Source organism: Molossus molossus, unplaced genomic scaffold (genome assembly GCF_014108415.1).
Source record: "Molossus molossus isolate mMolMol1 unplaced genomic scaffold, mMolMol1.p scaffold_m16_p_15, whole genome shotgun sequence".
In the NCBI taxonomy this organism is placed as follows: domain Eukaryota; kingdom Metazoa; phylum Chordata; class Mammalia; order Chiroptera; family Molossidae; genus Molossus; species Molossus molossus.
In genome coordinates this window covers 64,233,211-64,257,177 of record NW_023425350.1, presented here as the reverse complement: position 1 = coordinate 64,257,177, position 23,967 = coordinate 64,233,211, and the positions used below count along the sequence as shown (strand labels likewise).

Below are 23,967 nucleotides of genomic sequence, written 5' to 3'. Positions count from 1 at the left end.
ACACCCTCCTCCCCACCCCCCCAACCCCATCCCCAGTTTTGTTGTCCATGTCCATTGGTCATGCATACATGCATATAAGTTCTGTGGTTTATCTCTTCCCACCCCCCACCACTGCCTCTTCTGAGGGTTGTCAGTCTGTACCCTACTTCCATGTTTCTGGGTCTGCCCTATTCCTCAGACTGTTATGTTCATTATATTCCATAAATAAGTGAGATCATGTGATATTTGTCTTTCTCTGCTTGACTTTTTACACTTAGGATAATCCTTTCCAGGTCCCTCCATGTCGTCTCAAAGGATAAGAGATCTTTCTTTCTTACTGCTGCATAGTACTCCATCGTGTATATGTACCACTGCTTTGTTATCCATTTGTCTACTGATGGACACTTGGGCTGTTTCCAGATCTTAGCTATTGTAAATAGTGCTGCTATGAATATGGAGGTACATATATTCTTTCTGATTGACGTTTCAGGCTTCTTAGGGTATATTCCTAGAAGCGAGATCACTGGGTCAAATGGAAGTTCAATTTTTAATTTTTTGAGGTAACACCACATTGTTTTCCTTAGTGACTGCACCAGTCTGCATTGCCACCAGCAGTGTACTAGAGTCCCCTTTTCTCCACATCCTCGCCAACACTTGTTGTTTGATGATTTGTTGATGGTGGTCATTCTGACAGGTGTGAGGTGATACCTCATTGTTGTTTTAATTTGCATCTTCCTGATGATTAGTGATGTGGAGCATTTCTTCATATGTCTCCTGGCCATTTGTATGTCCTGTTTGGAGAGGTGTCTATTCAGCTCCTCTGCCCATTTTTAAATTGGGTTCTTTGTCTTCCTTTTGTTGAGTTGTATGAGTACTCTATATATTTTGGAAATTAACTCCTTATCTGATGTATCATTGGCAATGATGTTCTCCCATACAGTGGGTTGCCTTTCCATTTTGATGGCAGTTTCTTTTGCTGTGCAGAAGCTTTTTAGTTTGATGTAGTCCCATGTGTTCATTTTTTCCTTTGTTCTGTTGCCTTAGGTGATGTATCAGTGAAAATTCTGCTGCATATGATGTCCGAAATTTTGTTGGCTACATTTTCTTCTAGAATTTTTATGGATTTACGGGTCACATTTAAGTCTTTTATCCATTTTGAGTTTATTTTTGTGTATGGTATAAGTTGATGGACTAGTTTTTTTTGCATGTAGCTGTCTAATTTTCCCAACACCATTTATTAAAGAGGCTGTCTTTACTCCACTGTATGCTCTTGCCACCTTTGTCAAATATTAATTGAGCATTTTGCCTTGGGTCCATTTCTGGGTTCTCTGTTCTGTTCCACTGGTCCATATGCCTGTTCTTGTGCCATTACCAGGCTGTTTTGATTACAGTGGCTTTGTAGTATAACCTGATATCTGGTATTGTGATTCCACCTACTTTGTCCTTCTTTTTCAAAATTGCTGTGGCTATTCGGTGTCTTTTTTGGTTCCATATGAACTTTTGAAGTATTTGTTCTAGTTCTGTGAAATATGTTGTTGGTATTTTGATGGGGATTGAATTGAATCTATAGATTGCTTTGGGTAATATGGACATTTTAATGATGTTAATTCTCCCAATCCATGAACAGGGTATGTGCTTCCACTTTTTTATATCTTCCTGTATTTCTTTTTTCAATGACCTGTAGTTTTCTGCAAATAGGTCCTTTATTTCTTTGATTAAGTTTATTCCTAGGTATCTTTTTTTTTTTTTTTTTTTTTTGCTACAATGGTAAATGGGATTGTTTTCTCAGTTTCTCTTTCTGTGAGTTCATCATTGGTGTATAAGAATGCCATCGATTTCTTGACGTTAATTTTGTATCCTGCTACTTTGCCAAATTCATTTATTAAGTCTAGTAAATTTTTGATGGCGTCTTTGGGGTTTTCTATGTATAGTATCATGTCATCTGCAAATAATAACAGTTTCACTTCCTCCTTTCCAATTTGGATCCCTTTTATTTTTTCTTCCTGTCTGATTTCTGTGGCTAAGACTTCCAGTACTATGTTAAATAAGAGTGGTGAAAGTGGGCATCCTTGCCTTGTTCCTATTCTTAAGGGAAATGCTTTTAGTTTTTGCCCATTGAGTATAATGTTGGCTATATGTCTTTCATATATGGCCTTTATTTATTTATTTATTTATTTATCCTCACCCGAGGATATTTTTCCATTTTTTTGTACAGATAGAGTGGGAGGGAGAGAGAGGAAGGAGAGAGAGAGAGAGAGAAACATCGATGTGAAAGGAACACATCGAGTGGCTGCCACCCGCATGACCAACCAGGGCCGGGGACAAACTGCAACCGAAGTACGTGCCCTTAGCGGGAACCGAACCCAGGTCTCTCCGGACCACAGGCCGACGCTCTAACCGCTGAGCCAAACTGGCCAGGGCATATATGGCCTTTATTATGTTGAGATATGATCCCTCTATTCCCACATTGCTGAGCGTTTTTATCAGAAATAGATGCTGGATTTTGTCAAAGGCTTTTTCAGCATCTATTGATATGATCATGTGGTTTTTATTCTTCATTTTGTTTATGTGGTGTATCACGTTTATGGATTTGCGAATATTGTACCAGCCTTGTGTCCCTGGGATGAATCCCACTTGGTCATGGTGAATAATTTTTTTGATGTATTGCTGGATCCGATTTGCTAGTATTTTGTTCAGAATTTTGACGTCTATGTTCATCAGGGCTATTGGCCTGTAGTTTTCTTTCTTTGTAGTGTCCTTTTCTGGTTTCGGAATTAGAATTATGCTGGCCTCATAAAACAAGCTTGGAAGTCTTCCTTCTTCTTGAATTTTTTGGAATAGTTTGAGGAGAATGGGTGTCAGTTCTTTTTTGAATGTTTGGTAAAACTCCCCCGTGAAGCCATCTGGGCCTGGGCTTTCATTTGCTGGGAAAGTCTTTATTACCTCTTCCATTTCCTTAGTTGTTATTGGTCTGTTCAAATTTTCTCTCTCTTCCCGGTCCAGTTTTGGGACACTGCGTGTTTCTAGAAATTTGTCCATTTCACTTAGATTGTCGAATTTGTTGCCATATAATTGTTCATAGTAGCTGTTAATGATATTTTGTATTTCTGTGGTGTCAGCTGTAACTTCTCCTCTTTCATTTCTGATTTGGGTTCTCTCTCTCTGTTTCTTGGTGAGTCTAGCTAAGGCTCCATCAATTTTGCTTCTCTTTTTGAAAAACTAGCTCTTTGTTTCATTGATCTTTTGAATTTTTTTTTTTTTTTTTTGGGTCTCTATGTCATTTATTTCTTCTCTGATCTTTACTATTACCTTCCTTCTACTTGCTCTGGGGATTCTTTTTTGTTTGCTTTCTAATTCTTTGAGTTGTGAGGTTAGACAGTCAATTAGAAATGTTTCTTGTTTCTTGAGGTAGGCCTGTAGTGCTATGAACTTCCCTCTCAGAATTGCTTTTGCTGCATCCCATAGATTTTGTGTTGTTGTGTGTTCATTTTCATAGGTTTCTAGGAAGTTTTAATTTCTTCCTTGATCTCCTCAGTAACCCATTCATTGTTTAATAACGTGCTATTTAGCCTCCATGTGTTGAAATGCCTTTGCATGTTTTTGTTGCAATTGATTTCTAGTTTCATGCCATTGTGATCTGAGAAGATGCTTGATATGATTTCAATCTTCTTGAACTTGTAGAGATTTAGTTTGTATCCTGTCATGTGGTCTATCCTTGAGAATGTCCCATGTGCACTTGAGAAGAATGTGAATTCTGCGGTTTTGGGGTGTAATTCTCTGTAGATATCTATTAAATCCATTTGGTCTAGTGCTTCATTTAGAGTCTCTGTTTCCTTGATAATTTTTTGTCTAGAGGATCTATCCAGTGGTGTCAACGGGGGTGTTGAAGTCCCCTGCTATGATTGTATTGCTGTTGATTTCTCCTTTGAAGTCCTCCAGAAGATTTTTAATATATTTTGGTGCTCCTATATTGGGTGCATATATGTTTATCAAGGTTATATCTTCCTGTTGGATAGATCCTTTCAATATTATGCAGTGGCCTTCTTTGTCGCTAGTTATGGTCTTCATTTTGAATTCTATTTTATCAGATATAAGTATTGTTACCCCAGCTTTTTTTTTGCTTTCCGTTTGCTTGGAAAAATTTTTCCATCTCTTCACTTTCAACCTATGTGAGTCTTTTGTTGTGAGGTGGGTCTCTTGTAAACAACATATGGATGAGTCATGCTTTCTTATCCAATCAGCTACTCTGTGTCTTTTTTATTGGAGCATTCATTCCATTTACATTTAAGGTGATTATTGATATGTACTTATTTATTGCCATTTTTGTTCAGTTTGGTTATATTTTTCTTCCGATTTCTTCTACTAATTACAGTAGTCCTTTTAACATTTCTTACAGTGCTGGTTTGGTGCTAATGTATTTCCTTAGCCTTTTTTTGTCTGGGAAGCTCTTTATTTGATCTTCTATTTTGAATGACAGCCTTGCTGGGTAGAGTAGTCTTGGATTCAGATCCTTGTTTTTCATGACCTTGATTACTTCATGCCATTCCCTTCTGGCCTGTAGTGTTTCTTGTGAGTAGTCAGCTGAGAGCCTTATGGGGTTTCTTTTGTAGGTAACCTATTGCTTATCTCTTGCTGCTTTTAGAATTCTCTCTTTGTCTTTAATTTTTTGCATTTTAATTACTATGTGTCTTGGTGTGGGCCTGTTTGGGTTCTTCTTACTTGGGGCTTTCTGTGCTTCTGGAACTTGAATGCCTTCTTCCTTCACCAAATTAGGGAAGTTTTCTGTTCCTATTTCTTTGAATATATTCTCTAACCCTTGCTCATTTTCTTCTTCTTTGGGGACTCCTATGATGCAAATATTATTACGTTTCCAGTTGTCCCACAATTCTCTTAAGCTGTCTTCCTGTTTTTTAATCATTCTTTCCTTTTGGTTTTCTGATTGGTTGATGTTTTTCTACCCTGTCTTCTAATTCACTGATCCGGTCCTCAGCTTCCTCTACTCTGCTCTTTAGACCTTCCAATATGTTCTTTATTTCTGATATGTCATTCTTGAACTCTTCTTGGTGGTTTTTAATTTCCAATTGGTTTGTCTCTATGTCCTTACTCATGCTGTTGAGCTTCCTCAAGATCATGGCTCTGAATTCTAGCTCTGTTAACATGCCTAACTGCTCCACATTGATATCATCTTTGGTGGAGGTCTCTTGTTCTTTCATTTGACTTTTGTTTCTGTGTTTCACCATTTTGGCTATCACAGTGGGATTTGGAGCCTGCCAAGTCTTCCCTGTGGGTATTGGTGTTCTGCTGTTTGTGGCTCCATCTCCTGGGTTTACATGAGTGTAGGAGGACCCACGTTAGACACCCCTGTCAAGTCTTACTTTCCTGGTTAGAGTTGCTAGCCCGGGAAAGGTACTGTTATCCTCTAGCTTTTTGCCTGGAGGCTAGCAGTCCAGGTTACTTGAAGAGTTTTGGGTTGTTAGTTGATTGAAAAACTCCCTCAGGTGCTCAGGGTTAAGGGGATTTCCCGAGGGTGGGGCAGATGCTGGTCATTAGTGAGCCTCAATTTGCATTTCAATGGCCCACAGGGTGGTGTCGCATCTCCGAGGGAGGGGCTGCTGCCTCTCCCCAGAGCCCTGGGAAGGAGCAATATGGCCACTGTCCTGAGTGGCTGCAACTCAGCAAAAGCTCTGAGCACCCTCCAAATCCCAAGTGTCCCCACACAGTTCCAGTCCAGTCTGCCCTCCCTCTGCCAGAGCCCAAGGTGAGTGGCTGTGGCTGTTTTAGCCTCTGTCCCGGCTCTGCGCTGTGGAGCCGCCTGGGAGTGTGACCCGAGGGCGCTGCTCCCAGCTGAGGCAGCTGCTGCCTGTGGGCTCCCAGCCCCCCTCTCGCGCCTTTGCAATCCTACCAGGATCGAGTCAGTGTGCCTGGTTATATGGTCCTTGCAAGCTGGTTTTCTGTTGCTTTTTCCTGTCGACTTGTCTGTGTTTTAGTTGTAATTCCAGTTTGGTCCTGGGAGACGGTCTGTGTAGCATCCATTCACTCCGCCGCCATTTTGGAATCCCCTCTCTCCTCTTCTTTAAATGCGATCTCTTGAAGCCCATTTTATAATAAATGAATTAACTTATAGGCAAATAGATCTTTCCTGACCCTATTTAAGATAGCTCGTTCTCTATTTCCATTTCATAGAAACCAAATTAACTAAAACTATAGTTTTATCCAATCATGTGATATAATTCTCTCAGTATAGTCTCATCCAAATGAGCAGTGAACTGGCTTCTCAAGCCCTCAACTCTCCTGCCTTATCCGTCTCACTAACTTTCCACTCAATCCTCAAAGCTTAATGTAGTCCCCTAGGGGAGCTATTCCTCCGCCGACCACTAGACAAAACATCCCTTCTATTCGGTTCTCTATTGTTTCATACATCAAATCACCACTAGAAAGCTCTTATCACACCTTGCGTGTTCACGTGTCCATCTACTCACCTCCAGATTCTGAAATCCTTGAGGACAGAACTTGTCCCCAGCTCTTTACTTCTAGCACTCTATTATCCACATGTATCCAAACAGAGCGATAGTCTGGTGCTTTCTCCCCAGAGCTATTGTTCACTTACTGCTTGCAAGGCAACCTCATCGCTCTACCCCTCTCACAAGTTACAAAAGTTCTCTGTCAGGCTCAGTTTCTATTTTGTTGCCTTTTACTGAGGTCTTCAAAGGTTGCTATTTTGGGGAATAATCATGAAAATTTCATAAAAGAAAATACGATTATGTTTTCTTTTAACATGCAAGAGAAGATTAGAAGACACTGTACAGATGCTGAGAGTTCCCTTTATGGTTTTTCTCTACTGTCCAAATTTTCCTTAAATAGGAAGAAGTGAAAAATATTATATCCCCAAATTATTTTATTTTAATTTTTAAAAAATTTTGTTTTTTATTAATTCTCACCCAAGAATATTTTTCCATTGATTTTAAAGAAAGTGGAAGGGGTGGAGAAAGAGAGAGAGAAAGAAATATCGATGTGAGAGAGACACACTGATTGGTTGCCTCCCATACGACCCCAACTGGGGCAGGAGATGGAACCTGCAACCATGGTACATGCCCTTGATCGAGAATCGAACCTGAAACTCTTCGGTCTAAGGGCCGATGCTCTAACCACTGAGCAAAACCAGCCAGGGCCCAACATTTTTATGCAACCTGATAGAAAAAGATTTTGCCACTGTTCTTATGCATTAAAAGCATGCTAGCAATGCTATATAAAACTAAAATTAAATTAAAACGACCAATTAAGTACTTTAAATAGTATACCTGTTTATTTTTCAAAGCATCTGAATGAAACTGAACAGGTAATTTGGTAGAACTTTCTCCAGTGCTTTCTGGAGGTCTTATGATTCCAGAAGTGATCAACCGACGCCGATTCTGTTCATGTATGTATTCTGGCCTCTTATGATCTTGGTAGACTTTTAGCACTGGCTTTGGGGAACAAAGAGGCATGTTAATTTTTTAAATATTAAAGTTAACTTGTCTTATTCTTCAATACTTTCAGACTCTATCCCTGTTGGAAATTCATTTCCTCCTAGGACTAATTTCCTGTATAAACTACAATCGTTCTTGCAGCTACCACCATTGTCAGTCCACAGACTATTGCTTGACTAGACTTTTCTAGTTGGTTTCCAGTAATTCTGTATTTTAAATACCAATGCATACTTCTAGGATTAAGGTTATAACAGAAAGGGCTCAGGAGCATGAAGTCATAGACCCATTAATCATCCACTGTAAACCCCTACCATTCACTAAAAGAGCTACTGTGGGAAGAAGTGTACAATCCTGCAACCCTATCCAAAAATTATCAATCATTCCCACAGCCATAAATGATTGAAAAAAAAAAATGGTGGCATTATTGTAGGCCAATCTAATTTCAAATTAAGGCAGTAAAAATTCAGCTTTTAACATAAAAACTAAATTGAAAAATTTACTATGATTTTACATTTGTAAGCATTATGAATTTAGCCTGAAAGCTAATCTTATATATGGGAATGAGGAAAATAAAAGCTTGAGAGTAAATATAGCAAATAGCTATTAAGTTTACATTTGATTTTGGATAAAAATCCCTCTTGAGTCACTCACTGAAGAAAAGGAAAGGCTAGCTGGTAATGAGAGTAGGTGGAGAGATCTCAACTATATAACAATGTGGAAAAGGATTAAAGACCAGAATCACAGATAAGGGAATGGGGATCCAAGATGGAGACATGGGAAGACAAACTCACCTCCCACAGACATACGGAATAATATACACCTACATATATAGCAACTCCTCCTAAAGAACAACCGAGGGTGGATTGAACAGCTTCTGCACATCAAATGAGAGAGGGACCACATACAGAAGGGGAGGAGAGATGGAGATACAGTAACCATGGGAACCCTACCCCAGTGAGGCAACCTGCAGTAGGGAGGGTCATCACTGATGAACCCATGTGCAGACTCACCTGCCCTGGAGGACAGCAATAAAACAATGTCTTAAAATGCACCTAGACTATACATGAAAAAACAAAAACTATTTACTAACCCCAAGATGCCTGCCAAACGGGTGGGGAACTGCAGAAAGTCTCCAGAATTGGAGGAGCCAACAAGTGTCATTGCTATGTTCCCTGTTCCACATAGATAGCATGGGTGGGAGCTTAGTCCAAGTTCTTAGTACAGCCTACAAGGTTGCCACAGTGTGCTCTGGGCCACCTCAGCCAGAGACCACTCCAGACCCAGCTAGCTGGTCTGACAGGGTTCCCTTAAAGCCACTGGGCCTGTGCAACCATTCCCCATGCTTGTTCCAGACCTGGCCAGCTGGTCTGCTTGAAGGACCCCAGAGCTGCATGCCCTGGCCAGTTCAGTCATGCCTGCCCCAGTTTCAGCCAGCCGGCCTGCCACAACACCCCTGGCACTGTGTGCCAGCCTGCCAAAGCTACCTAGCACACCCAGCCTACATAGAGGTCACTCTTACACAAGGTCACTTCTTCAAGAGAGAGAGGGGTCAGTGTTTCATTTCATTCATAAAAACAAACACAGACAGTCAAACAAAATGAGGAAACAAACGAACATTTTCCAAATGAAAGAACAAGAAAAAAACTCCCAGAAAAAACCCTAGTGATATGAAGATAAGTAATTATTTTGATAAAGAATTCAACATTTAAATGGCTGACTCGTATCTATTCAGTATGCACATACACACACACACACACACATTCTCACATCTTCTTTATCTAATCATTTGCTGATGAACACTTAGGTTGTTTCCATGTCTTAGATATTATAAATAATGCTTCAATGAATATAGGAGTCCATATATCTTTACAAATTAGTGTTTTTATATTTTTGGGTTAAATTCTCAGAAGAGGAAATGCTAGATCATATGGCAGTTCTGTACTCTTTGTATAGTGGCTGCACCAATTTACATCTCCCCAACTGTGTATGGGGGTTCCCTTTTCTCCATATCCTTTCTAACACTTGTTATTTTTTTTTAAATGACAGCCATTTTAACAAGTGTGAGATAATATCTCATAGTGGGTTTGACTTGCGTTTCCCAATTAAGAAGTCATATTGAATATCTTTTCATATGTCTGTCATTTGTATGTCTTCCTTGAGAAAATGACTATTCAAATCCTCTGCTCATTTTTAATGAGATTTTTTTTCTTGTTGTTGAGGTGTATGAATTCTTTATATATTTTGGATATTAATCCCTATTGGAAGAATTATTTGCAATAAAAGATGAAATACTGCCACTTGTGATAACACAGATGGATCTTGAGAACATTATGTGAAGTGAAATAAGTCAGATGAAAAAAGACAGAAGCCTTATGATTTTGTTGATATGTGGACTATAAAACAAAAAGTAACAAATAAATTAACAAAACAAACAAAAATAAACTTATTCATAGATAGATACAGACAATAAAATGGTCATTACCAGAGGAGAAAAGGTGGTAGGAGGAGGGTGAATTAGGTAAAGGAAGTCAAATGCATGCAAACAGGAGGAAACTAGAATTTGGGTGATGAGCATGCAATAGAGTATGCAGATATTGAATTATAGTGTCATACACCTGAAATTTATATAGTGTTATTAACTAATGTTACCTCAATAAATTTAAGTTTAGAAAAAAAAGAATTCAAAGTAACTGTTATAAGGATGTTCACTAAACTTGGGAGAAGAATAGATAACACAGTGAGAACTTTAACAAAGAATTAGAAAATATAGAAAGAACCAGAGATGACGAATGCAGTAAAGAACACACTAGAGGTAACCAACGATAATTGGATAATACAGAAAAATAGATTAATAGCCTTGAAGAGAGAATAGTGGAAATAACCTCATAAGAACAGCAAAAAGAAAAAAGAATTTTAAAAAGTGAGGATAGTTCATGGGACCTCTGGGACAACATCAAACATACCAATTTTCACAGTAGAGGGGTCCCAGAATGTGAAAAGAGAGGGAAAGGGGCAGGAAACTTAGTTGAAGAAATAATGGTTGTACATTTCCTAACCTGGGGGAAGAAACAGACATCCAAGTACAGGAAGCACAGAGAGTTCCAAACAAGATAAACCCAAAGATAGCCACACCAAAAGGTATTATAATGAAATTGGCAAAAGTTAAAGATAAAGAGATAATATTGAAGGCAGCAAGAGAAAAATAAATAGTCACATATAAGGGCAACTTTATAAAGCTATCAGCTAACTCCTCAGCAGAAACTTTGTAGGCCAAAGGAGAGTAACGGAATATATTTAAAGTGCTGAAAACAAAACAAAACAAAACAAAACAACATACCACTTAGAACACTCTACTGAGTAAGATTATCATTCAGAATTGGGGGATAGATAAAGAGGTTCTTGAACAAATACAAACTAAAGGAGCTAATCACCACTAAACTGGCTTTACAAGGAATGTTCAAGAGTCTTCTTACAAAGCTAGCATTAAGGTTAAAAGACAAAAGTAGCAAAATCAACTGTAACTACAATAAGTAGTCAGGGGATAAACAAAACAAAAATATCTAAAATATGATATGAAAACATAAAATGTGGGAGGGGGAGTAAAATATAATGCTGTTAGAATGCATTCAGACTTAAACGTCTATCAGCTTAAAATAGTCAACTCTACATATAGGTTAAAATATATGAACCTGAAATAAGAAAAAAATGGCGGCGGAGTGAACGGAGCTACACAGACCGTCTCCCAGAACCAAACTGGAATTACAACTATAACACAGACAAATCGACGGGAAAAACCAACAGAAAAGCAGCTTGCGAGGACCATACAACAAGGGACACTGACTCCATCCTGGTAGGCTTGCGGAGGCGCGAGACGGGGCTGGGAGCCCACGGTCGGCAGCTCGGCAGCGGCCTCAGCTGGGAGCAGCGCCCTCGGGTCACACTCCCAGGCGGCTCCACAGCGCAGCCGGGACAGAGGCTGAAACAGCCACAGCCACTCACCTTGGGCTCCGGCGGAGGGAGGGCAGACTGGACTGGAACTCTGTCGGGACACTCGGGGTTTGGAGGGCTCTCGGAGCTTTGGCTGAGTGCAGCCACTCAGGACGGTGGCCACATTGCTCCTTCCCAGGGCTCTGGGGAGAGGCAGCAGCCCCTCCCTCGGAGATCCAACCCCGCCCTGTGGGCCATTGAAGTGTTAATTGAGGCTCAATAACGACCAGCATCTGCCCCACCCTCGTGAAAGCCCCAGAGGGAGTTTTTCAATCAACTGACAACCCAAAACTCATCAAGTAACCTAGACTGTTAGCCTCCAGGCAAAAAGCTAGAGGATAACAGCACCTTTCCTGGGCTGGCAACTTTAACCAGGAAAGTAAGACTTGACAGTGGTGTTCAACGTGGGTCCTCCCTCGCTCATCTAAACACAGGAGAGGGAGCCACAAACAGCAGAACACCAACACCCACAGGGAGAACTTGACAGGCTCCAAAGCCCACAGTGATAGCCAAAATGGTGAAACACAGAAACAGAAGCCAAATGAAAGAGCAAGACACCTCCACCGAAGATGAGATCAATGTGGAGCAATTAGGCATGTTAACAGAGCTAGAATTCTGAGCCATGATCTTGAGGAAGCTGAACAGCATGAGTAAGGACATAGAGACACTGAAAATAAGCCAATTGGAAATTAAAAACCAACAAGAAGAGATAAAAAATGACATATCTGAAATGAAAAACACATTGGAAGGTTTAAAAAGCAGAGTAGGGGAAGCTGAGGACCGGATCAGTGAATTAGAAGACAGGGTAGAAAAAATCAACCAATCAGAAAAACAAAAGGAAAAAACTATTAAAAAACAGGAAGACAGCTTAAGAGAACTATGGGACAACTGGAAACGTAATAATATTCGCATCATAGGAGTCCCCTAAGAAGAAGAAAATGATCAAGGGATAGAGAATATATTCAAAAAAATAGTGAGAGAAAACTTCCCTAATTTGGTGAAGGAAGAAGGCATTCAAGTGCAAGAAGCACAGAGAGTCCCAAGTAAGAAGAACCCAAACAGGCCCACACCAAGACACATAGTAATTAAAATGCCACAAATTAAAGACAAAGAGAGAATCCTAAAAGCAGCAAGAGATAAGCAACAGGTTACCTACAAAGGGAACCCCATAAGGCTCTCAGCTGACTTCTCACAAGAAACACTACAGGCCAGAAGAGAATGGCATGAAGTAATCAAAGTCATGAAAAACAAGAATCTGAATCCAAGACTACTCTACCCAGCAAGGCTATCATTCAAAATAGAAGATCAAATAAAGAGCTTCCCAGACAAAAAAAAGCTAAGGGAATACATTAGCACCAAACCAGCACTGCAAGAAATGTTAAAAGGACTGCTGTAATTAGCAGTAGAAATGGGAAGAAAAATAGAACCACACTAAACAAAAATGGCAATAAATAAGTACATATCAATAATCACCTTAAACGTAAATGGATTGAATGCTCCCATAAAGAGACACAGAGTAGCTGATTGGATAAGAAAGCATGACTCATCTATATGTTGTTTACAAGAGACCCACCTCTCAACAAAAGACTCACATAGGTTGAAAGTGAAGGGATGGAAAAAAATTTTCCAAGCAAATGGAAAGCAAAAAAAAGCTGGGGTAGCAATTCTCATATCTGATAAAATAGATTTCAAAATGAAGACCATAACTAGAGACAAAGAAGCCCACTACATAATATTGAAAGGATCTATCCAACAGGAAGATATAACCTTGATAAACATATATGCTCCCAATATAGGAGCACCAAAATATATTAAAAATCTTCTGGAGGCCTTCCAAGGAGAAATCAACAGCAATACAATCATAGCAGGGGACTTCAACACCCCGTTGACAGCACTGGATAGATCCTCTAGACAAAAAATTATCAAGGAAACAGAGACTCTAAATGAAGCACTAGACCAAATGGATTTAATAGATATCTACAGAGAATTACACCCCAAAACCGCAGAATTCACATTCTTCTCAAGTGCACATGGGACATTCTCAAAGATAGACCACATGATAGGACACAAACTAAATCTCTACAAGTTCAAGAAGATTGAAATCATATCAAGCATCTTCTCAGATCACAATGGCATGAAACTAGAAATCAATTGCAACAAGAACATGCAAAGACATTTCAACACATGGAGGCTAAATAGCATGTTATTAAACAATGAATGGGTCACCGAGGAGATCAAGGAAGAAATCAAAAACTTCCTGGAAACCAATGAAAATGAACACACAACAACACAAAATCTATGGGATGCAGCGAAAGCAGTTCTGAGAGGGAAGTTCATAGCACTACAGGCCTACCTCAAAAAACAAGAAAAATTTCTAATTGACTGTCTAACCTCACAACTTAAAGAATTAGAAAGCAAACAAAAAGAAAACCCCAGAGCAAGTAGAAGGAAGGAAATAGTAAAGATCAGAGCAGAAATAAATGACATAGAGACCAAAAAAACAATTCAAAGGATCAATGAAACAAAGAGCTGTTTTTTCGAAAAGATAAACAAGATTGATGGACCCTTAGCTAGACTCACCAAGAAACAAAGAGAGAGAACCCAAATACACAAAATCAGAAATGAAAGAGGAGAAGTAACAACCAACACCACGGAAATACAAAAGATCGTTAACAACTACTATGAACAACTATATGGCAACAAATTCGACAATCTCAGCGAAATGGACAAATTTCTAGAAACACACAGTCTCCCAAAACTATTCCCGGAAGAGATAGAAAACTTGAACAGACCAATAACAACTAAGGAAATTGAAGAGGTAATCAAGACTCTCCCAGCAAACAAAAGCCCAGGCCCAGATGGTTTCACGGGGGAGTTTTACCGAACATTCAAAAAAGAACTAACACCCATTCTCCTCAAACTATTTCAAAAAATTCAAGAAGAAGGAAGACTTCCAAACACGTTCTATGAGGCCAGCATAATTCTAATTCCAAAACCAGAAAAAGACACTACGAAGAAAGAAAACTACAGGCCAATATCCCTGATGAACATAGACGCCAAAATCCTCAACAAAATACTAGCAAATCGGATCCAGAAATACATCAAAAAAATTATTCACCATGACCAAGTGTGATTCATTCCAGGGATGCAAGGCTGGTACAATATTCGCAAATCAATAAACGTGATACACCACATAAACAAAATGAAGAATAAAAACCACATGATCATATCAATAGATGCTGAAAAAGCATTCGACAAAATCCAGCATCCATTTCTGATAAAAACGCTCAGCAATGTAGGAATAGAGGGATCATATCTCGACATAATAAAGGCCATATATGAAAGACCTACAGCCAACATCATACTCAATGGACAGAAACTAAAAACATTTCCATTAAGAACAGGAACAAGACAGGGATGTCCACTTTCGCCACTCTTATTTAACATTGTACTGGAAGTCTTAGCCACAGCAATCAGACATGAAGAAAAAATAAAAGGGATCCAAATTGGAAAGGAGGAAGTGAAACTGTCATTATTTGCAGATGACATGATATTGTACATAGAAAACCCTAAAGACTCCATCAAAAATCTATTAGACTTAATAAATGAATTTGGCAAAGTAGCAGGATACAAAATTAACGTCAAGAAATCGACGGCATTCTTGTACATCAATGATGAACTCACAGAAAGAGAAACTGAAAAAACAATCCCATTTACCATCGCCCCAAAAAAATTACGATACCTAGGAATAAACTTAACCAAAGAAGTAAAGGACCTATTTGCAGAAAACTACAGGTCATTGAAAAAAGAAATAGAGGAAGATAAAAAAAGTGGAAGCACATACCCTGTTCATGGATTGGAAGATTTAACATCATTTAAATGTCCATACTACCCAAAGCAATCTATAGATTCAATGCAATCCCCATCAAAATACCAACGACATATTTCATAGAACTAGAACAAATACTTCAAAAGTTCATATGGAACCAAAAAAGACCCCGAATAGCCACAGCAATCTTGAAAAAGAAGAACAAAGTAGGTGGGATCACAATACCAGATATCAGGTTATACAACAAAGCGACTGTAACCAAAACAGCGTGGTACTGGCACAAGAACAGGCATATAGAACAGTGGAACAGAACTGAAAACCCAGAAATGGACCCAAGGCAATACGCTCAATTAATATTTGACAAAGGTGGCAAGAGCATACAGTGGAGTAAAGACAGCCTCTTTAATAAATGGTGTTGGGAAAATTGGACAGCTACATGCAAAAAAATGAAACTCGACCATCAACTTACACCATACACAAAAATAAACTCAAAATGGATAAAAGACTTAAATGTGACCCGTGAATCCATAAAAATTCTAGAAGAAAATGTAGGCAACAAAATTTCGGACATCATACGGAGCAGAATTTTCACTGATACATCACCTAAGGCAACAGAAATAAAGGAGAAAATGAACACATGGGACTACATCAAACTAAAAAGCTTCTGCACAGCAAAAGAAACAATCATCAAAATGGAAAGGCAACCCACTGTATGGGAGAACATCATTGCCAATGATGTATCAGATAAGGGGTTAATTTCCAATATATACAGAGTGCTCATACAACTCCACAAAAGGAAGACAAAGAACCCAATTAAAAAATGGGCAGAGGAGCTGAATAGACACCTCTCCAAACAGGACATACAAATGGCCAAGAGACATATGAAGAAATGCTCAACATCACTAATCATCAGAGAGATGCAAATTAAAACAACAATGAGGTATCACCTCACACCTGTCAGAATGGCCGCCATCAACAAATCATCAAACAACAAGTGTTGGCGAGGGTGTGGAGAAAAGGGGACTCTAATACACTGCTGGTGGGAATGCAGACTGGTGCAGCCGCTATGGAAAACAATATGGTGCTACCTCAAAAAATTAAAAATTGAACTTTCATTTGACCCAGTGATCCCACTGCTGGCAATATACCCTAAGAAGCCTGAAACACCATTCAGGAAGAATATACGTACCCCCATGTTCATAGCAGCACTATTTACAATAGCTAAGATCTGGAAACAGCCCAAGTGTCCACCACTAGACGAATGGATCAAAAAGCTGTGGTACATATACACAATGGAATACTATGCAGCGGTAAGAAAGAAAGATCTCTTATCCTTTGAGACGACATGGAGGGACCTGGAAAGTATTATCCTAAGTGAAAGAAGCCAAGCAGAAAAAGACAAATACCACATGATCTCACTTATATACGGAATATAATGAACATAACAGTCTGAGGAATACAGTAGACCCAGACACATGGAAGTAGGGCACAGACTGACATCCCTCAGAAGAGGGGATGGGGGGTGGGGGGGTGGGAAGAGATAAACCACAGAACTTATATGCATGTATGCATGACCAATGGACATGGACAACTAAGCCGGGGACAGGGTGGAGGGGGGGTGGGGTGGGGGGTGCCAATGGGGTAAAAAAATAAATAAATAAATAAATAAATAAATTCATAAAAAGATAATAATAAATAAAAAATATATATATATATGAACCTTATGTAATCATAAACCAAAAACTTATAAAAGATACACAAAAATAAAAAGAGAACATAACCCAAACACAACACTAAAGGGAACCAGTAAACCACTAAGAAAACAAGAAAGAAACAGAGAAGATATACAATAACAAGTAAAAAACAATGAACAAAATGGCATTAAGTACATATCTAATAATAATTACTTTAAATATAAATAGGCTAAATCCTCCAATCAAAACACATAGGGTGGTTGAATGGATAAAAAACATAATCCATCTGTATGAAGCCCACAAGGGACTCACTTTAGATCAAAAGACATACACAGATTGAAAGTGAAGTAATGAAAGAAGATATTCTATGTAAATATAAATGAAGAAAAAGCTGAATGGCAATATTTGTATCAGACAAAACTGATTTTAAAACAAACACTGTAAAAAGAGCCAAAGAAAGGTATTACACAATGACAAAGAAATCAGTCCAAGAGTAGGATATAACATTCATAAATATTTAGACATCCAATATAGGAACACCTAAATATTAACAGACATAAAGGGAGAAATAGACAGTGATACACAATTGTGGGGACTTTAATATCCAACTTACATCAATGAATAAATCATCAAGACAGAAAACCAATAACGTTACATTGGCTTTTAATGACACTGTAGATCAGATAGACTTAATAGATATTTATAGAACACTTCACCCAAAAATTGCAGGATATGCATTTTTTTCAAGTGGACACGATATACTCTCCAGGACAAATCACATGTTAGGCTACAAGACAAGCCTTGATAAATTCAAGAAGACTGAAATCACATCAAGCATCTTTTCTAACCATAACAGCATGAAACTAGTAATCAATTAGAAGAAGAAAACTGAAAAAACAAACAAACAAACAAACAAACAAACAAACCCACAAACACATGGAGACTAAACAACATGTTATTAAATAACCAAGGGTCATGAAGAAATTAAAGAGGAAATTAAAAAAAAAACTTTGAGACCAATGAAAATGGAAATAGAACTTTCCAAAATCTATGGGATGCAGATAAAGCATTTCTAATAGAGAAAATCATAGTGATACAGACCTACCTTGGGAAACAAGAAAAATACCAAATAATCTAACTTTAGACCTAAAAAAATTAGAAGAAAAAAAAATTATAACGATCAGAGTAGAAATAGCTGTAACAGAGAGAGAGAGAAAAAAAACACCAAAAACAATAGAAAAGACCAATGAAATTAAGAACTGGTTCTCTGAAAAGACAAAATTGATAAACGTTTAGCCAAACTCATTAAGTAAAACACAGGGAGAGCCCAAGTAAATAAAATCAGAAATGAAAGGGGAGAAGTTATAGCCAACACAACAGAAATACAAAGGATCATGAAAGAATACTATGAACAATTAATTATATGCCAACAAATTGGACAACCTAGAAGAATGAATAAATTTCTAGAAAAATACAACCTTCTAAACCAAGAAGGAACAGAATATCTTAACAGACCAATTACTAGTAACAAAATTGAATCAGTAATTTAAAAACTCCCAAAAAACCAAAGTTCAGGATCAGTTTCAAAGGAGAACCCTATAAAACTTTTAAAGAAGAATTAATACCTGTCCTCAAACTATTTTGAAAAGTTAAAGAGCAAATAATGCTTCCAAACTTATTTTTGAGGTCAGCAGTACCCTGATAACAAATCCAAAGACACTACAACAAAAGAAAATCACAGGTCAATATCCATAATAAACTTAGAAGGAAAATTTTTCAATAAAATATTAGTAAACTGAATTCAACAATAAATTAAAGGATCATATAAAATGATCAAGTTGGATTTATTCTAGGAATTCAAGGATGATTCAACAACCCACATCAATCTATGTGATATACCACATTAACAAAAGATAAAGATCATATGATCATCTCAACAGATACAGAAAAAGCATTTGAAAAAATTCAACCTCTACTTATGATAAAAACTGTCAACAATGTAAGTATACAGGAAAGATACCTCAACATAGAAAAGACTATATATGACAAACCCACAACTCACATACTGTATGATGATGAAAAGATGAAAGCTTTTCCTCTAAGATCAGGAACAAGACAAGGATACCCACGCTCATCACTTTTATTCAACATAGTATTGGAAGTCCTAGCCACAGCAAAGGAAAAAAAAAAAAAAAAAGAGGCATCCAAATTGTAAGGGAAGAAATAAAACTGTCGCTATTTGCATATGTCATGATACCTGATATAGAAAACCCTAAACACTCGACCATAATAGTATTAGAACTAATAAATTAATTCAGTAAATTTGCAAACAAAATCAATATACAGATATATATTATATTTCTATACACTAATAATGAACTATCACAAAGAGAAATTAAGAAAACAATTCCATTTATAGTTGTATCAAAACAAAATACCTAGAAATAAATTTAGCCAAGGAGATGAAAGACTGAAAAATGTAAGGCATTGATGAAAGAAATTGAAGATGACACAAATAAATGGAAAGATATACTGTGTTCATGTATTAGAAGGATTAATATCATTAAAATGTTCACACTAACCAAAGCAATCTACAGATTCCATCTCTATCAAAATTGCAATGGCAATAATCTGGGGTTCGTTCAGATAACATCTCCTCAGGAAGATCTTTGTAGTCACCCAATCTAACATAGCCTGCCATTTGTCTCCACCACATTCCTGAATTATTTTATTTTTTAATTTTATTATTATTATTATTTTGGGTACTCCTCACCTGAGAATACTTTTCCATTGATTTTTAGACAGAGTAGAAGAAAGGGAGAGAGAGAGAGAAACGTCAACGTAAGAGAGACTTATTGATTGGTTGCCTCTGGCATGACCCCGACCAGAAGCAGGGATTGAACCTGCAACCCAGGTACATGCCCTTGACTGGGAATCAAATCTGTAACCATTCTGTCTGGGGCCAATGCTCTAACCACTGAGAAAACCCAACCAGGGTAGAATTATGTTCTTAACAGCACCTATCATTAGATGAAATTGTTCAGTCTATTTATTTAAGATTACTACAATGTCAACAGGAATCACTCTGCCTTGTTCATTACTGTATCCCCAGGGCATGGTCCACAGCCTAGCACATTGTAGGTACAAAATAAACATTTAATATACATGAATTTATTGCAGTGATGACAAAAAGAACAGCTTTGATCATCAAAGATTAATAATACATTTTTTGCCAGTGAAGGCTAGAGATAAATAAATGTAAAGGTTTAATACTATTTTCATGGAAGAAAAATAGTAGGGAGGCCCTGACACCCCATACAACGTGTAGCGCATGCACAGTGGACCCCCAAGAAGAGGGCAGCAGCAGTCAGTACCATAGCCACCTTGCAAATGGGAAGTTTGGTGTCAACTCAACAACATCTGTTAATTTGCATTTTTTTGTTAATTTGAATTGTATTGGTTATGTAGTTTTCTTTGTATTTAAGATGTTATGTTGTTTATTAACATTTAAATTAATTCCCAGGCTGATGGTTTTACATGAAGTACCATCATAATAAAATAACAAATCAGCACTATGGGTCCTCAAGAATGTTTTCCTTCAAAAGGAATCAGTACTCATGTTTGAAAAACAATGAGGTAAGTGTGATTTTCCATAATGTATACTTTTTAAAACCTCAAAAACTGATAGGAAAAGCCAAACAATCTAAAGTGGACAAATAATCCACAAAAATAAGTAACGTGTATGCCAATGAATAAATGAAAATATACGTTAATAATAAGATGAAAATTATAACAATTTGAAGCCATTTTAACCTGAGTCTAGCAAATATTAAAAAAGTGATAGTATCAGGTTTGGCAAAAATGTGGGTAAACAGACCCTCTTATACACTGTAGGTGGGAAGGTAAACTGGTTAAACCTTAGTGTGCAGCTGGGCAATATTTTTCAAAACTAAAAAGATATACATATTTTATGACTTCTAAAAATGCCACTTCCAGAAATCCATCTTTATATGCACAAAGGAAAGGCCACTTCGAGCAATCAGTATGTACTGCACGATCTTACTTTATTTATGTTTTCTTTATTGATTTTAGAGAGAGAGGAAGGGAAAGGGAGAGAGAGAGAGAGAAACATGGATGAGAGACAACATCTATTGGCCGCCTCCTGCATGCCCCGCACTGGGGATCGGGCCCACAACCCTGGCATGTGCCCTGACCGGGAATCAAACTAGCGACCTCTTAGTGCATGGGTTGATGCTCAACCACTGAGCCACACCGGCTGGGCATAATCTTACTTTAAAGTTACAGATGTTTATACACACACTCACATATATGCATATATATTTCAAGAAACATATAAAGCAGCCTGAAGGGCAACCACCAGCAATAGTAATTAATGTCTGAGGGTGGAAGTGAGAATTTTCACTTTTTACTTTATGCACTTTCATTGCTCCTTTACATCATTATTCAAAGGTATAAATGGGTTCTTAAAATTAAGTATTTTCAGACCTGCACAAAATTGTCCAAGACACCAGGCATTTACTTTAAAAATAATAAAACTATATTAGTACAGGCATACCTCATTTTATTGTACTGTGCTTAATTGTAATTTGCAGATAATGTCTTTTCTACATATTAAAGGTTTGTAGCAACCCTGCATTGAGCAAGTCTATTGGTGCTATTTTCCAACAGGCTCAGATGATAGTTAGCATTTTTTTTTTAAATCCCTCACCTGAAGATATTTTTCCATTGACTTTTAGATAGAGTGGGAGGGAGGGAGAGAAACATAGATGTGAGAGAGACACACCAACTGGCTGCCTCCCTCATGACCCCAAGTAGGGCTGGGGGTCGAACCTGCAACCGAGGTATGTGTCCTTGACCAGTGACTCCTTGGTCCTTAGGCCAATGCTCTAACCGCTAAGCTAAACTGGCCAGGCAATGGTTAGCATTTTTAAGCAATAAAGTGCTTTTTAATTAAGGTATGTACATTGTTTATTAGACACAATGCTATTGCACACTTAATAGAGAACAGTATAGTATAAGCATAACTTTTATATGCACTGGAAAAGTAAAAAGTTTGTGTGACTCACTTTATTGCAATATTCAGTTTATTGCAGTGGTCTGAAACTGAACCCACAATATCTCTGAGTATGCCTGCATATATATAACTACATATAGTACTCTTATTGAAGTTCCCAATATTAAATGGTACCCTAATATAAAAAAAATTCTTACAACCTACATTGTTAAGTATCGTATTATACATAATCCTAGAGAAGATTTATCCATTAGAAACTTTTGTTCACCACCTATCTCTCTCCCATCTCAAACTGTTTAGAACTCAGTATTTCTTAAATAAGTAATTGCATTTAGAACTTCATAAACAAGGCTTCACTTTTAGATTTTTATTTCTTTGATAAGAGTCTAGAAATACTCCATCGCCCTACCCCGAAGCAGTTTCGAAACTTCCTCTGTAGCCAAAAGTGGCTAAGATGTTGGTTTTTAAACTTACCAGTGGCTCTAATTTTCTAGGCTGCTGTCGTTTTCTTGTCCTCTCCTGGGCTTTTGTAGTGTGTTCAAATGTCAGGAAATGTACATGAGCTGCATTTTCTGTGGGTGTTACAAAACTTTGTCTTTCCTTTGCTTTTACACTATTCAGTTCTGTACGCATAGGATTTTCCTCCTGCTCTTCAGTGTTTTTTAGGTCAAAGTTAGTTTCTGAGGGGCGAAAAGCCATCCTCACTCCTGAAAAGTTAGGGTCAAGAAAAGACAAATGAAAGGTAGAGTGACAGGACTGGGGAAGTGGGGCAGGTGGAGGGGACGTAAAACTAGGGAGAGCTGAATTTGCTCACCCCAAAAGAAAACCCATCAAAGTTACCCCATTCTTCCCAAACTGAGGACTTGAATTGGAGGAATGAAATTAGGAACTGTACCTGGCCTTCAAGAAGCCCTGTAGTTGGAGTGGAACCCAGCAATTTGAATGTTGAATAAGTTCTTGGGTGATGCTGCTGCTGCTGCTGCTGCTGCTGCTGCTGCTGCTACTGATTTGGGGACCACACTGGTCTAGATTGGAGGGATGAAGAGAAATGTATTTAGCATTCAGATTAACGTTTCTCACACTTAAGTATACAAAATATCTCCTGGGAAGCTTTTTCAAAATGCTGGTAATTCTAATACAGGCAATCTGAGAAATAGAGCCTAGGTACTCATGAAGACACCAAACAAAGGAAAAAGAATTGAGGACTAAATCCTAAAACAGTACTTCTGGAACTTCTATGTGCATGAGAGTCACTTGAGGAGATTGTTCAAATGAACATAACAAGCTGATTCATACACTGAATAGCAAGGTCCTAGAACAATGAACCTTTTGTAGTGGAATTGCATCCTCATTATCACTCACACTCCCAACCTACTAGAAGGACAGAGACACTTCTCGCACATAAGATCTTCAACCAGGAGTCAGCTGGACCAGCTTTTAGTCTACATCTGCACTGGCTAATCAAACTATGATGCAAAAAGCAATGAGGTGGGCAGCACTGAAACAAACCAAGATTGAGTTGCCAGCTCCAGTGAAGACGAGATGTGGGTTGTGGATGAGGACATCACAGTAGAAGCAGGTGATGACGCATGGGACCTGATCATGTGTTACTGCTGAAAGCCCTGTGCTGGCAGCCCATGACTGGGTGCAGCTTTTGTAGAACTCTCCTGCGCTAAGATTAAGAAGACTAATGTCCCTGACTTCTTTTACTCCCAGAAGTGCAAAGAACTGCAGCCAGAGTTCTGGTGGTTACCAGGGGGAAGTGGCTACCAAATCTGGAGAGCCCTGACATCGCCGCCTCTAGGCTAGAACCTCCAAATGACAACATGACTTGGGAAGTGAGTCTCAGGGTCCTTGGCCTATTCCCTGAAGCGTGGATATTGTCCCACTTCAAGGAAGGAATTCCCAAGGGAGATAGTTTAAAAATGAGTTTCTACTCTACTCTTCCTTCCTGCCTTGAGGACTTGAACTGGGACC

The 23,967-nt window shown here is 38.2% G+C and overlaps 1 protein-coding gene across 1 annotated transcript in view; it reads right to left on the bottom strand.

Annotated features, from left to right (window-relative positions):
• DNAH6 (dynein axonemal heavy chain 6) overlaps positions 1 to 22,922 on the bottom strand; it is a 237,689-nt gene extending 214,767 nt beyond the window's left edge. Inside the window, exons 1-3 of the mRNA XM_036262769.1 lie at positions 22,886 to 22,922; positions 22,465 to 22,697; positions 7,278 to 7,442 (exon numbers count right to left, since the gene is read on the bottom strand). Coding sequence (XP_036118662.1) covers positions 7,278 to 7,442; positions 22,465 to 22,689 — 390 coding nt within the window. The 5' untranslated portion in view covers positions 22,690 to 22,697; positions 22,886 to 22,922. The remainder of the gene's footprint in view (positions 1 to 7,277; positions 7,443 to 22,464; positions 22,698 to 22,885) is intronic.
• Positions 22,923 to 23,967: the final 1,045 nt, after the last annotated feature.